The following is a 15,449-nucleotide window of genomic DNA, read 5'->3' as shown; positions in this document are numbered from 1 at the left end:
ATGAAAAAGCAATGACAGAGCTACATTAAAGTAAAGAGAATATTAAAGTCAGTGATCATCAAAAAGATATAAAACTGTATTCATTATCGTTTTTTTTATTTATTATTATAATAAAAATAGATTTATTATATCAAAGTACAATCACATTAATGCTTTTAGATTTGTTTTTGTTTACATTAGTAAAGAGTAACCCATTTTTCTTCTATGGTCTACTACCACTTATGTGATGTTGCCTTATTTTATTTTTAATCCCTGTGAATCAAAGTGCACAACACTCCACTCTTTGGTCTGAGTGTGCCAGCATCCAGGATGTCAAAGGTCTGTCCCGGGACGAGAGTGAAGTCAAACCTCTGGAGCAGTTTGGCCATCACCACTTTAGCCTCCATCTAAAAAACACAACAGCGCCCACAGAGATGAGTCAGTGTGTTTATAGGTGAGCGGGTCTTCACATTATTTAGCCATCCTCACCTGAGCAAAGTTCTTTCCCAGGCACGCACGAGGACCGAGGGAAAAAGGGTAGTAGCAGTAATAAGGCCTTGTTGAACAGACAAGAGACAGCCTCAGTTACTGTGAACCGTTTTTCTCATTAGGTAATAATGACCGAAAACAAGAATAAAACATGTCAGCATGGTGAAACAGTGTGTTTCTTACTTGGGAGCATCTGGGTGAAATCTGTCTGGATCAAATCTCAGTGGATCCTTGAAGAATCTCTCCAGTCTCCCACTCGCATAGGAGCTGAACTAAACATTAGAACAGTTTATTATTTATCTCGATTCCAGGTAACTTTTTTTTTTTTTAAAGGACTTAAGCTGGTGGGGGGGCTGTTTGGGTTCTGTTTGAGTAAATGATTAGAAGCATACACACACCCATCTTCAAACCAAAAGGTATTAAAACATATTTAAAATCTTCACAACTTACAAGAGCAACAAATCCTCCAGGTATGTGGATCCCATCAATCACCATGTCTTCAGCAATATGACGAGATGTGCCCGGAGCTGTGGGGTACATTCTCAGAGTCTCTTTTAACACCTGGGGGAAGATTACAAGGAATACGTGTAATGTGTATGTGTTAGTCTGCATTTAACCCAGTGAAGCAGTGGGCAGCCACTGACTACTGAGCTATCCCTGCCTGTAAACTGGTCTTGTGTCATAACACACGAGATGCAGCCTTTGATTGTTAGTTGACAAACTTTGATTTTTAATCTCATGGATTCACACTAAAAACATTACCACAATTTTCAAATTGCCACATGTACCTGTGACAGGTAGACCAACTTGCCCAGGTCATCGTAGCTTATTTCACGTTTCATCCCAATAACATCGTCCACTTCTTTCTTCACTCTGAGAAATGAGAAAACTCCATAAGAAACCAAAGTTCACTTGTTCTAATGGAAACTGTTATGTGCTATATTTTGAGTTCTTACCTTTCCAGTATATCAGGATGTCTTCCAAGTTCCATGATGCAAAACGCCAGCTGATTGGCTGTCGTTTCTTGGCCTGAAATAGCACAAATGCTTTAAAATCGAATCACAATACCACCTTAAAATGAACCAACTCACCCGAGCGTTTGTATTCTTAATATCGAAACAAATCTTTTGATTGAAAAATCAAGTGAAAGCAGTTTCAAACTATATATGAAACACGCTGCTGTTTTTCCATTGCTTAACCGGTTTTGAAACTAGAGGTCAGTCAGAATGTAGATCTGACAGTGTAAACAAGAACACTGGACATTCATGAGGAAAAGACCAAAGACACCATAAATACATGTCTATACAAAGACAACATTATAAACAATGTAGCTTTAAGGCACTGCAATACATGTGTCACTTTTCAGACCTAGAAACTTAGTCTTTATAGACCAACTGGGTTCTGGACTTCATGACCAACAGGCCGCAGTCTGTGAGGATCCACAATGTCTCCTCATCTTCCATGCTCCTCAGCACTGGCTCCCCTCAGGGCTGTGTGCTAGGACTCCTCCTGTTCACGATTCTTACATATGACTGCTCACCAAACCACCCTGGCTGTCAAACTGTAAGGTTTGCGGATGCATCACAAACAACGAGGAGACCGGCAACAGGAAGGAGGTGGAGCACTTGGAGGATTGGGGCAGGAAAAAAAAAAAAAAAAAAAAGAAAAAAAAAAAAACCAACTGCTTAAATGGGAAGACCACCAAGGAAATTGTGGACTTCAGGAGAGGAAGACACAGGTTCTGCAGTTGAAGTAGTACTCAGCTACAAGTACCTGGGTATGCACCTGGAAAAACAACACTTCCTGTCTGATCAGGAAGGCACACCAGAGGCTCTGCTTCCTGAGGCGGTTGAGGTGTGAGAGACTTGAGCTCAGTCCACATCTCCTTTTACAGAAGTGCGGTGGAGAGTGTTCTGTGCTCCGGCATCAACGTGTGGCACAGAAACTGCACTGTGGCAGAGAGGAAAACTACAGAGGGAGGTGAAGGCTGCACAGAGTTGTCAGAGGCAGCCTACCAACCATCACAGAAATATACACCTGATGCAGGAAGAGGGGCACCTGTATCATGAAGGACCCCACTCACCCAGCACACTCTTTGTCCCACTCCCTCAGGCAGGAGGCTGAGGAGCATTACATGCAAAACCTCCAGACTGAGAACAGGCTTCATTCCAGAAGCTGTGAGACTTCTCGGTACATAATGGACGAGAAACTGCAACTGTAGCGCCTTAATCACTACGGATACTTTGCTGCTAAAATATTTATATCTATACTCCATACTGTTACTCAGGTTGCTGCACTTCTCTTACTTGTATAGTTTACTAGTATTTGATACCATTTTATTACTTGTTAATGGAAAACCGGGACCGTGGGTACATAAAATCGTTGCAACTAATGTAAACATGCGATGAGAATGACAACGCTTCCTTGAATTTCCATCTTTTATATACAGTCTTGTAATGTACACAGCTCATTTAGTCAGTAATTTATGTTCGTGTGCATTATATGCATGTTGTGAATAACTGGAGCAAAACGTGCCAATAAATACAATTATATAAAAATTCACACTAAAGATTGTGACCATGACGTCACTATGCGAGCTGCAGGAGCCCGTCACTGGAGGAGGGACGGGTCTGTCACACAGCATTTTAAACATTAAAGCTGAAATAGAAACTCACCAGCAATGATGAATGTCACCAAATTGTCCAACATAAACTGGTCATCTTCCTCAGTCATGCTTTTCTCTGAAATAATAAGAACATTGACATGTTAATTAATATTTGATTTCTTTGTCTGTCCTGTACTTACCCCGCATTTTAAAATTATCAGTCAGGTATTTATATTCTGCCTCCATTCATAAACATAAACAAAAACCTCCATGGCTAATACGATGGTAGGATGATAAATATTTAATTTATTGCATATTTTAGAGATTCTTTTGTTCCAGCAGCTGAAATACTACTACTAGTAAACTTACTAAGAATTAAGAATAACTGAGTAAGTGATTAAGCAAACAAACAAAAACACAAGAGCTACTGCAGCAGGCTGCCATGCAGCAGGCTGCCATGCAGCATGGCGCCGTCCCTCACGCTGAGAATGCGATGTCTTTTCATTCATCTTCATTGCATTTCTTTACTCTTTGTGTAATATTGATAGCAGTTTAAAATCTGTTCTTTCCCACCACAAAGAATCTATAATATCGCTCTTATCCAGTCTAATCAAATGTCAGATTTAGGGGCTACAACCTTGGTTGGCAGTTTTGATGATTTGTGTCAGGATGTCCTTGGGAACCTCGTCACCGTTTTCAATGGCGATCTTCCTCTCGTGGATCCACTGAGCTCCAGTTGTACGGAGCAGGCGGCACGCTTCCCTCACCTCATTAATATATGATCTGTTCTTTGGATTGAACTGGAATTGCAGATTGAACAATTTAACATGTCACACTGTTAACAAGGCTTTTGTCAAACATACTTCATACTAAACAAAAAAGAATCTACATCTCAAATACCTCAAAAAATATGTCTCTAATATAGGTAACCATTCCTTTCAGACATGTCTCAATGGCTTTAGGGAAAGGTGAACTATTCTTCAAGAGGTCCAAGTCCACCCCAAAGGCAACCTGAAATTTATCAAGAAAAAATATATAAGTATACACACACTCACCCTGTAGAAACTGTAAAATTGACTGTAATATAAAACCTTAGCAATAACATCCAGAGTGACACAGTTGACAAGATGGAGCATATTAGCTTCTGTTTTACTGTCAGCAAGCTCTGCAAGTTTATCCATCAGTTTATCTGCCCTCTCATTGAAGGTTCCCATTAGACCTCTCAGATACCTGGAAGTAATGATAGCTTTAGACAGAGAAGCAGCACATCCAGGACATCCCAACAAACCATCACAGAAATTCATTAAAGGATAATGTTCAACAGAAAAAAGGGAAATGTTTCCAACCCTGAACAAGTGGTTAATCAAGGAGACCGTTGTGTGTTTTTGTGATAACTGAAACTCACAGGCTGCTGAACGCAGGGTCCATGATCCGGCGCTGTTTGTACCACTGCTCATGATCCCGTGCTGTTACCAGCCCATTGCCTAAGAGCCTTCAAAGAAGACAGTTGACAAAATACTTTTTCACAAATTTGAAAAAAAATATAAGGATTTAAACAGTTTGGATTTGTCAGCTGATTTTTACTTTGTTAAACTGAGATTACAGGATAGTATTATATCCGTTTTAATCTTAGTAAAAGGAATTGAACTAACCACAGCATCACAAAGCTCACGTCTACCACTAAATATTGGTAAATGAACGCAAGTCGCACACTGGTATCTGCTCATATCAGCCTTACCAAACTCAAAAAAGTGCGTGTGGTGGGGGGGGTTAGCGTGTTATTTACCCTGGACAGGTCACCATCCTGTTAATCTAACCTGTGCTCAGACAGAACCCAAGCAAACACATGGAGAACATGCAACCCCCACGCAGAAAGGCCGGGACAGATGTTGGATTTAAACCCAGGTCTTTATTACTAACTCTGCTTTTGAATTAGTGCATCCTTATAAAAATTAAAAGCGAATGAAGCAGACTGATAAGTCAGTGTTACCTCTGACCAAACAGGTTGGAAAGTCTCTTGTAAGAAAATGCATCCTTGGAGTACTTTGAGGACATCAAGATTACCTGAAGCCAGAAGCAAAACGACAGAAAAGCATTTAACAGAAAGAGGACTTCGTGCCAATTTTATCGAGAGTTATGCTTTTTGATACAAAACAAACTTCATTATTTCACACTCTGAAGTTAACTGCGGGATTTACCTTTGTTGCTTCTGGATATGACACAGACACTAGAACATAATGAAGAGCATTTATCCTGCACACAGGCCCATACTCCTCTGCCCTGTAAACGACATGCTGTCATTTAAATGATACACTTAAACATCATTGACACTGAAATGCTATTTTCAACTGCACAAAAACATAGTTTGTACTTAACTTACCACTCTAGGAATTGTTCATGTACATTTCCACCATTTTTTAATATCCTTGAAAACGTTGGTGAATGTCCGAGGAGAAAACTGGGGAGAAGAGCTTTAAATTAACAAGATCAGTCGCACATAATGTCAGCACAAGTGTTTTACCCAACAACTTTACCTACCTGTCCCTCGGTGGGCCGGGTACGTGGTCATATTTCATATGAATGTGTTTTACGTACAAGCAGTATGCAAGAAACGCAACGATAAGCAGAAAGAAGAGAAATGTAAGAGCCTGAAGTGCCAAAGTCAGAAGTGTGCTGAAAACTGCCATCCTGATGGTTGTCCTTTCTGTTAGGAAGTCCGCTGCAGATAACGCCGCAAAAGGTCCCACAAGGCGACACAAAGGGGCCTCAGGGGGTCACAAGCTGATGTACTCTTAGTAGGAAGGTTGTGTCAAGAAGGGCATCCAGCGTAAAATCTGTGCCAAAATCAAACATGCAGATCCACCCACTGCTGCGTAAACAATGAGCTGTTCATCAAGCACTCCAAGACTAGCAGTTAATGCAACACTTGATCATTGCACTGTGGCACAAGGTCAGGTAACTTTCAAGGATATAAATCACTCATTCAGAAAATAGAAACCACTTTTTTTCCCTCAAAGTGAGGAAGTAGGATATTTAAACATGTACTCTAATTAATTCCTTGCTAAAGCACACTTCAAGCAGGACAGTGTACAGAGACACACCGAATGATCAAAGCTGTCAAATTACTTCTTCTTCCTCTCAGCTCCAACAATAGCTGTGCTCTGGTGCTCAAACAAATAGTACTGCACCTCTGATTGTGTCTCCATGTCACCTGCTATGGAATAAATGGAAGTGGGAACAGGTGCGCTGGAGAGGCAACAGAAAGACAACCCCCACAATGGGTGAAGGATACAGTCCATTTCTCTCTCCTCATCTTTCCTGACTGACTTTTCTCTAGTTTTAGGGTCCTCGTCACTACACTAGGGCATGCTCCTGCAACACAGCAGTAAATGCATTTGAAATGAGCCATTCTCACAATGTGTGCTTCCCACTGGGCCGACAACTGTAGATAATAGTGTTTTTCCATGGCCTGATGGAGCGTGTTTGTTACGTTTTGGTGTTGTCGGTGTGTTGCTTTTGGCGTGACTGTTATGTGTTTCCTGTTTTACTTTGAAAGTCTGTGTTATCTTAGTGTTTTCAGTTTACGTTTCCCTGTCTCGTCAGGTCTAATTTGCCCCAGCTGTGTTTCCCTCCTGTGGTCCATTCCCTGATTGCCCCTTCTATGTATTTAAGCCTTGTGTTTCAGTGTGTCATGGTCGCGATCTTCCCCCCCGTTGTAAATAGTTGGGTGTTTTGTTGTCAAGAAATAGTTTGTTGTAAATAGCTGTAAATAGATTTGTCGATACTTTCGTTTTGGGATTTTGGTGGTGAGCTTTAGTGGGGGTTTTTTTGTGTGTTTTTCTTTCTTTATTTTTACTTTTTTCGTGTTGCACTCCGGTTGCCTAGGCCGGGGTGTAACAGTGTTCTTAACCTGTGTGACGTCATCTAGCTCATCCTGTTAAAAGGAATATATCAATTTAAGAAAAGCGCATACATGCCTGCCTAAAAAAGTAGAAAATTATAGCATTTACAGTTTTCATTTTATTTTTTGCACCCCTGGTCCTCTCCATTTCTCTCATTCCTTCTGCAAGTCTCTCCATTCCCTCAGCCTTTGCCCAGAAACCCACCATCAAAGTACTTGTTTATAGTTTAGGCCAAGTTAAAAAAAAAGAAGAAGAAGAAAAGTAGCAGTTCTCCATCACGCTGGTTACTTCAGGGGTCTCAAGACTGACTCAGAGGGATTCAGGGTTCAAAACTCATTTTACTGTCATTCAGCACTACCTCAGGAAAGCGATGCAGAACAAAAATATGTGGCATGAGCTCAAATAAAAACACAAAAAACCTCATTGCAATGTTTAAAAAGAGGCAAGTGTGAGACATAAATAAATGTAAAATAACAAAAAACAGTGCTGCATATTTGAAAACACAAATAAAAATGATTCAATTATTGCACAAGAGAGCCGATGAGCTGATTGCACTGGAAATTCCTTCTTGACAGATTTGTAGAGTATAATAATCTACAAAATAGCAGCTGTTTGAGCTGTGCAACAGTCTGATGGTGGTTGCAAAGAAGCTTCCACAGAACTGCAATGACCTGCACCTCTACGTTACTGTCTGCCTGAAAGCAGGAGTGAGAACAGACCGTGGTCGGGGTGTGAGGTGTCCCTGATAAGGTTTTTGCAGCGTTGTTGGGCCAGGCCCTAAATAGATGGCAGGGTGGCTCCACTTGTCCTCGTTCTCATGCTAGAGATATGCTGCTTGTCAGCACACTCTCAGCGGTGCCTCTTTAGGAGGTGGTGAGAACATCTGGACTCAGATGTGACCTTTTCAGCCTTTCTTGATCAGTGAGGTGGTGTGCAGGGACAGACCATACATCACATCAACTCCCAGGAAGTTCATGTGCTCCATGCTCTCTGCTGCGGTGTCGTTGATGTAGAGCAGTCTGAACGAGGGGTTTCTTCCTGTAGTCAGTCACCAGTTTCTTGGTTTCATTCACATTCAGGAGAAAGTTGTTGTTGCTGATCCACACTGTGAAAAGCTCCACTATCTCTCATCGCTGTCCTGGATCAGACCCACGGCTGTTGTATTCACAGTATACAAAAATCTGTGGAACAATCGTGTCATCATGTCAAGGCTATAGTCACTTAAGCAGGTGACTGAGGGTTTCTTTGGCGCTGGGATGATGTGATTTGTAGCAGGATGACACAGCATCTTGGAAGCATGCAGACTTAAACAAAAAAAAATTCTGTGGGATCTCAAAATTTATTTTCATTTTCATAACATGCAGCACTTTTATGAAAATCTTGGATGCTATGCAGGCACAAAAGGTTACTTTGCTCACTGGTTATTAAAAAAAGTCACATCAAACTATGTGATGATTTTGTGCAAGATTAAAATGCTAAGTGCAAACGTTATTATACCATATAAATTATCATAATGAAGACATAAGCATGATTACATTCATTTCATATGAATTTACAGTGTAGTTCATACATGACACAATTTTTTCTTTAAATTCTTTTTTTTTTTTTAAATCACAAGTTTTAGACAGGAATAAAAATCAAATCAGTTTTACCCTTTAAACCAGAGGTGTCAAACATGAGGCCCGTGGGCCAAATTGGCCCACGGCCATTAATATTACGGCAATGAAATTCAGTAGTAAGTAAACAATTTAAGGACAGAAAAGTTTCTATTTTTCAACATCTACTACAGAAAGTTTAGGGTTTTTGTTATTGTAAAAACAAAAACAGCAACAAAAACAAAAAGTCCTCAGTAAAATAACATTTTTAAAAGAGAAAATCCATTCTGTTCTTGACAAGGATCTTTTTACACATTTATTTCTACAATTTAGACTCAAAGAGTTGTGCTGATTTCAGTTACTAAAGAAGCATTTCTAAATCATGTAGCAAAACTGAGACATAGTGTTGAAGCTGTACTTTCTTTTTCCCTATATTAATATATCTCAGGGACCAAAAATAGACCACTTTTTATGTAAAGTCCTTTAAGATCCTTTATTTTTGTAATCCCTGTGACTCAAAGTGCACAACACTCCACTCTTTGGTCTGAGTGTGCCAGCATCCAGGATGTCAAAGGTCTGTCCCGGGACGAGAGTGAAGTCAAACCTCTGGAGCAGTTTGGCCATCACCACTTTAGCCTCCATCTAAAAAACACAACAGCGCCCACAGAGATGAGTCAGTGTGTTTATAGGTGAGCGGGTCTTCATGTTGACTTACGCTGTCATCCTCACCTGAGCAAAGTTCTGTCCCAGACACGAGCGAGGACCGAGGGCAAAGGGGTAGTAGCAGTAATAAGGCCTTGAACAGATAAGAGACAGCCTCAGTTACTGTGAACCGTTTCACTCATTTAGTCTGAGATAATAAAGTGTGTGCAAATATTAAATGTATGTAAAGTCAGCATAGTGAAACAATGTGTTTCTTACTTGGGAGCATCTGGGTGAAATCTGTCTGGATCAAATCTCAGTGGATCCTTGAAGAATCTCTCCAGTCTCCCGCTCACATAGGAGTTGAACTAAACATGAAAAGATTACATTTTTGCATTTTAATCATAAGTGTATTTGTTTGCAATCATTTGAAACAGTTGAATAACAGTTGACCTGTTTTGTAATATTTTTGTGGCCAATTCCTTTTATACATATAAACCTGAAACTCAGTTTCTCTTTTAGAGTTACAAACATGTTAAGAAGAAAAATAACTCACAAAAACGCCGACTCCTCCAGGTATGTGGACACCATCAATGACCATGTCTTCAGCAACATCACGAGATGTGCCCACAGCTGTGGGGTAAATTCTCAGAGTCTCTTTTAGTACCTGAAGGAAGATCACAATGAGCGGTGCACACTTTGGTTGGGTATGTTTTAAAAGAAATACTGGCAGAGGCCAGTGGTACCGCTCAGCCGCCTGCCAGTGGACTTTTTAGCTCGCAGAAATCCCCTGGAAGTCCCACAACACATCATTTTCTGTTCACTGTGACTGACATGTTTATTAGTGCATGCAGGAACATTAAAATATGTCCTTTCACTCCCATAAGGAAATGATTTTGACATGACACTGATGAGTTTAGGGAAAGAATAATCATTTTTAATTCACAAACTAAGCAGCCTTCATAGTCACTTAAAAACTGCTTATGTCTTACAAAAAATAAATAAATAAATAAATAAATAAACCGCTTCCCTGCCAGACGGGTGACCCCTGAAACACCTGTGTCAGCAGAATCAAACATGATATTTTAGGCCTTACTGTATCAATCCTCTCTTAATCACAGTGTATTCTTACCTACATTTTCATGACAATACAGACGACCTAACAGAGTTTATACTTATTTGGTCAAAGATCCTTAATAAACATCAACTCTCCGTATTTGTAACTGGTAACAGATAATCGATAATATTAACGTCTATGCACCGTTTGAGTCAGTGCTGTTCTTGAGTTGACCACCTCCTCGAGCTTTTGTGTTTACGAGATTCTTAACAAACTTGACCTCTGACCTTTACCTTGAGGTCAGAGTCACTAAATTTTGAATTCCTGATAGATCCACGGCATCAATTTGCAAATCCTCAGAGACTTCTTTCTCAAATTATTGTACTCACAAAGTTGTGAGCCCAACGACAACACGCCATCAGTGTTCTGGCTGAGTGGTATAATAATTATTTAATAAACAAACAGGTACCTGTGACAGGTAGACCAGCTCTCCTAAGTCATCATAGCTTATGTCACATTTCATCCCAATGACGTCATCGACCTCTTTCTTTGCTCTAAGGAATAAAAATATTTAGAAAATTTTAGAAAACCAAAATTCTCTCTATATATTACACAGTAATAAGAACAGCATAAATATTGCCTAAAACATCTTTAGAGTTTAACACAAGTCGTATGGGTAAAAAACTAGAACCCAATTAAGCAGATGAGAGAAAGACATTGCATTTGATATTTTATACATCTATGTCTATCTCTCTCATATCTATATATGTTTCTATATATATCTATATATCTATAGCTATATATAATCATAATCTCAGGATTGTGAATATTTTTGATGTTTGATATTTGGATGGCTCAAATTAGAAGAAGTTGTTTTCACACAATGGGTTGACAGTCAGATCTGAGGCACACACTGATTGTAAGAACTGGATCTATCAGACTGACTGTACAACAAGTGTGTCACAGCAAGAAGCTTTCTGAAGATCTCACAGACTTTTGTTTAAGTCCTCTTTACTTGTAGGACCTTATAGGTTCAGTCAGCTGATGTTTCAGGTTATATTCATGCAGAAATACAGAAAATGAAATAAAATAATTACAAATCAAAATTAAAATAAAAAATTAAATGAAAAGTGTAAATTGTGAAGTTGTGTTTGACTTCTTACTTCTCCAGTATTTCAGGATGTCTTCCGAGCTCCATGACGCAAAAAGACAGCTGATTGGCTGTTGTTTCTTGGCCTAAAATGTTACCAGTTTGTCAATAATGTGTCAGAATATTACGTCAAAAGGAAACAGCCATGCAACTCTTAATCAAGAAGTTGTAATCCTAATTTCTACATCACAACTCTTTGAGTCTTAAAAAGCCTAGTTAACTTAAAATCAATAATATCATTATGTAAGAAAAACAGATCATATGTTTCTTTTTCTTGATTGATATTTTACTTATTTGCAAATGTTATGGTCCCGGTCACAAATAAAGATTGAAAAGAGTAATAAATATGTAATTTTTAAAAACATTTGAGACAAACAGTCAGTAACACAGGAACTAGAGTTGTGTGACACAGTGTGTGTGTGCAGATATTATGCAGCCCCTCTGGATAAGAAAGGACAGTTTTGTCCATGCTAAGTGAACACGTGACAACAATTCACAGACAACAGTGGCCACATTGTGTAAAACTGAAAATAAAACACACTCTTCAGTGCAGTGAGCTTCGTCTGACGCTACAAAGGAGCTTCCAGCTGCATTTCACACATCAAAGCTGAAACAACAGAGACTCACCTGCAATGAAAAATGTCACAAAATTGTCCAGCATAAATTCTTCATCTTCTTCAGTCATGTTTTCCTCTGAAATGAGGAGAGAATGGACAGATACATCGATATTTAACTTCTCCTGGTTTCCAACATTACTTACAAACCACATGCACCGAACTGAGAAGGCATCAAAAACTGTGGGTCACATTTGTTCTATTCACTTTGTCTCGTCACAAAGAGAATAAAATATTGCTCTAGTCTAGTCTAATGTGAAATTTGGGGACTCCAACCTTGGCTTGCAGTTTTGATGATTTGTGTCAGGATGTCTTTGGGGACCTCGTCACCGTTTTGCATGGCGGCCTTTCTCTCACTGATCCACTTGGCTCCAGTTGTACGGAGCAGGCGGCACGCTTCCCTCACCTCATTGACGTATCGTCTGTTCTTTGGATTGTACTGGAATGGCAGACTGAAGGGTTTAGCCTGGCATCCTGATAACAATGTTGTTGGCAGACATACTTCATAACAACAAACGCTGAAGTAATACCTCAAAAAATATGTCTCTAACATAGGTAACCATTCCTTTCAGACATGTCTCAATGGCTTTAGGGAAAGGTGAACTATTCTTCAAGAGGTCCAAGTCCACCCCGAAGGCAACCTGAAATATCAAGACACGGATGGACCTGCACTCACACTTACAACACGCTTAGAAACTTTTTAACAGTAAATTAAAACAAACGTAAAAGCTTGTGCCTTCATCAGAATTATGAAAAAAACAAAAAAAAAAACCCACGTTGCATCTGTAAAACTGACTATGATACCTTACTAATAACATCCAGGGTGACACAGTTGAGAAGATGGAGCATATTAGCTTCTGTTTTATTGTCAGCAAGCTCTGCAAGTTTATCCATCAGTTTCTCTGCTGTCTCATTGAAGGTTCCCATTAGACCTCTCAGATACCTGGAAAAAAAAAGTTTGAGACAGAGGAACAGCGACTAAAGGATTATCAACAACACTGATTTATATCCAGTATGACTGTAAATAATGGATGAACATAACATAAACAGGTAGCTCAGCAGACACTTCTTTCTGGCACGTTGCTAGAATTTCATAACTCACAGGCTGCTGAACGCAGGGTCCATGATGCGTCGCTGTTTGTACCACTGCTCATGATCTCGTGCTGTTATCAGACCATTTCCAAAGAACCTGAAACCCACCCAAAAAAAAAAAAATCACCAACAGGAGAATTAAACATAGCAAAATATGATTTTCACTCATAACACTGTCACAAAGCATGCTTTCTATTATTTTCACAGTTATATTACTGCTAGCATAGGTACACAACATGGTAAGATACTTCAAGATTCAAAGTGTTTATTGTCATGTGTCACAAGAGAAAGGCATTTCTTTGTGCAATGAAATTCTTTCTTTGCTGTCCACCCACAGATGCCGATTAATATATACAATAGAAATAGAACATATAAATACAAATAGTACAAATAAATAGCTGAAGACAGAAACGGAGACAAAATATGGAGATTTGAAACAGATGTGTGCAAAAGAGCTATAGCTTATATTGCTGAGTTTCATTTAGTTGGAACGATAACGGATGGATATATAAATACAAAAGCCCAAAATTACCATGACATTCATGCCCATGATGACGGAATGAAAGTCTGACCACAACAATATAACTAAAAGAAACAGATAATCTGATACATCACCTTTGACCAAACAGGTTGAAGAGTCTTTTATAGGCAAACTTCTCTTTAAGGTACTTTGGGGACATCAGGATTTCCTGAAATCAGAAACAAAATGACACAAAAGTGTGACGACGAAGAAGAAGAAGAAGAAGAAGAAGAAGAAGAAGAAGGCTTTAAATGTGAACAAGTCCCCAAAAGGCCAGTAGCTGGCGCTGTTTATTAGCAGGGACCTCTGCCAACAGGATTGATGGGTGCACTTTCACACACAACAGGTTTGTTGCACTGTAGTCATTTTAAACTGAAACAGTAGAGATACACAGGTACTGCTAATCACAATAATTCACAGATTTACAGAAATAGACCCTTTATTAATGACACCTGTGTACTGATGTGAAAACAGTCAAGTAACAAGTGTTTACCTTGGTGGCCTCTGGACAGTACGTACACAGTGAAACGTAGTGAAACATATTTATCCTGTAAACAGGTCCATACTTCTCGGCCCTGCAGGTGACATCTTAATTAGATCTTTTAAAGGCGAATGATATTAATACTGTAATACAAAGAGTACAGTAAGAACTGCAATGTATTTGTTATATAGGCAGAAATTAACAGGCAATTAGCGGCAAAATATGCTGTGAAAAAGGAAACTGCGTCAGTTCAATACAGCCAGGCTAGCTAGCATTGGCTGGCAGCAGTCCCAAACACTGACCTACATATTGTGTTAGCTTAATGGTTTGACGTGTTGTTTTTTCCGCATAAAAACTTTGTTTGCGCTAAACTTACCACTCCAGAAATTTGTCGTGTATAATTCCGTCATTTTTCATCGCCTTCAACATCGTTGGTGAGTGTCCGAAGAAAAAACTGAGGAGGAAACAGCGAGTTACTCTCAAGTAACGTCCGCATAACTGCTTCAGCCGACGACCTTTCCTACCTGTCCCTCGGCGGCCCGGGGATGTGGTCATACTTCATATGAATGTATTTAATGTACAAGCAGTAGCCAAGAAACGCAATGACGAGCAGAAAGAAGAGAAACGTAAGTGCCCGAGCAGCCAGGCGTCCGTGTTAAAGCTGGTTGTCCTTTCAGTTAGAAAGTCCACGGCCAGATAAAAGCAGCGAGCCTGTTATCAGTGACTCTTCAGACTGAAGTAGCCTACGCAGTTCAGATCATTAACACGACACTCCATCACAGTATCCCACTTAAACTTCAGGAATATCGATATGTTAGGACGCAGAAACCATAGTGCTTCCAGTTCAGCTGCTTTGGTGCAAATAAAGCAACAAGAGGTTCACTGGAGCTGCAACAAGAAAACCTGGCTTTTCAGCTGGACCTCTGCAATGCACTCCTCATCGATCCCAGTCCCTTTAAAGCTAAGCGTATCGTATTTGATACATGTGGTTTTGTGAGTTTTATTTGTGTGACCTTTATTTACCCTCAAAAAAATGATACAAATTGCATGACAAATTTTAATGACTAAGTTGCAAAAATATGGCTAATGTAGCAAATGTGATACAATTTAAACACATATGCAGATTATAATTTTATATATTTTTTATACATGTCGTCTAAAGGTTCAACATACACTCCATTATCAGAAAAATAAAGATTTCTGGCAGTTATTTCATGGTTCAGGTTTTAAAGGGCTGGTTTTGCTGGTGCCCGTGTCACTGCTGGCAGCATTATATTATGAGCTCCTGATGAGATAATTGACAGATGTTGTCCTGATTCATCC

At 39.5% G+C, this 15,449-nt stretch overlaps 2 protein-coding genes across 2 annotated transcripts; both read right to left on the bottom strand.

The window, feature by feature from the left end:
- Nucleotides 1-75: 75 nt before the first annotated feature.
- On the bottom strand, nucleotides 76-5,843 carry LOC113037513 (cholesterol 24-hydroxylase-like). The gene is made up of 15 exons (XM_026194698.2): nucleotides 5,612-5,843; nucleotides 5,454-5,531; nucleotides 5,272-5,353; nucleotides 5,064-5,137; nucleotides 4,479-4,565; nucleotides 4,165-4,303; nucleotides 3,974-4,084; nucleotides 3,711-3,873; nucleotides 3,144-3,209; nucleotides 1,425-1,497; nucleotides 1,257-1,341; nucleotides 919-1,029; nucleotides 652-740; nucleotides 469-535; nucleotides 76-386 (listed from the first exon to the last, which is right to left on the bottom strand). The coding sequence occupies exons 1-15, from the start codon at nucleotides 5,758-5,760 to the stop codon at nucleotides 246-248; spliced, it is 1,515 nt and encodes a 504-aa protein (XP_026050483.1). The 5' UTR covers nucleotides 5,761-5,843; the 3' UTR covers nucleotides 76-245.
- A 2,452-nt stretch (nucleotides 5,844-8,295) lies between these two features.
- On the bottom strand, nucleotides 8,296-14,768 carry LOC113037510 (cholesterol 24-hydroxylase-like). Its single transcript, XM_026194695.2, has 15 exons — nucleotides 14,651-14,768; nucleotides 14,503-14,580; nucleotides 14,139-14,220; nucleotides 13,741-13,814; nucleotides 13,136-13,222; nucleotides 12,838-12,976; nucleotides 12,564-12,674; nucleotides 12,310-12,472; nucleotides 12,047-12,112; nucleotides 11,433-11,505; nucleotides 10,739-10,823; nucleotides 9,769-9,879; nucleotides 9,492-9,580; nucleotides 9,300-9,366; nucleotides 8,296-9,212 (listed from the first exon to the last, which is right to left on the bottom strand). Exons 1-15 carry the CDS (start codon nucleotides 14,686-14,688, stop codon nucleotides 9,054-9,056), a joined length of 1,422 nt encoding a protein of 473 aa, XP_026050480.2. The 5' UTR covers nucleotides 14,689-14,768; the 3' UTR covers nucleotides 8,296-9,053.
- Nucleotides 14,769-15,449: the final 681 nt, after the last annotated feature.

The sequence above is a fragment of the Astatotilapia calliptera genome, chromosome 15, assembly GCF_964374335.1.
Source record: "Astatotilapia calliptera chromosome 15, fAstCal68.1, whole genome shotgun sequence".
Lineage (NCBI taxonomy): Eukaryota > Metazoa > Chordata > Actinopteri > Cichliformes > Cichlidae > Astatotilapia > Astatotilapia calliptera.
The sequence above is the reverse complement of the archived record's forward strand: the minus strand, read 5'-3'. Positions and strand labels throughout refer to the sequence as shown.

What these genes read in the sequence shown, in the direction of transcription:
- LOC113037513 (XM_026194698.2), bottom strand. Translation starts at nt 5,760, where the DNA reads ATGGCAGTTTTCAGCACACTTCTGACTTTGGCACTTCAGGCTCTTACA. An exon ending in CATGAACAATTCCTAGAGTG is followed by an intron (nt 5,354 to 5,453) that starts GTAAGTTAAGTA and finishes TGTCGTTTACAG; the next exon opens with GGCAGAGGAGTATGGGCCTG. An exon ending in CTCTGGATGTTATTGCTAAG is followed by an intron (nt 4,085 to 4,164) that starts GTTTTATATTAC and finishes GATAAATTTCAG; the next exon opens with GTTGCCTTTGGGGTGGACTT.
- LOC113037510 (XM_026194695.2), bottom strand. Translation starts at nt 14,688, where the DNA reads ATGAAGTATGACCACATCCCCGGGCCGCCGAGGGACAG. An exon ending in TTAGAGACATATTTTTTGAG is followed by an intron (nt 12,473 to 12,563) that starts GTATTACTTCAG and finishes CTGCCATTCCAG; the next exon opens with TACAATCCAAAGAACAGACG. An exon ending in TGTGACATTTTTCATTGCAG is followed by an intron (nt 11,506 to 12,046) that starts GTGAGTCTCTGT and finishes GTAACATTTTAG; the next exon opens with GCCAAGAAACAACAGCCAAT.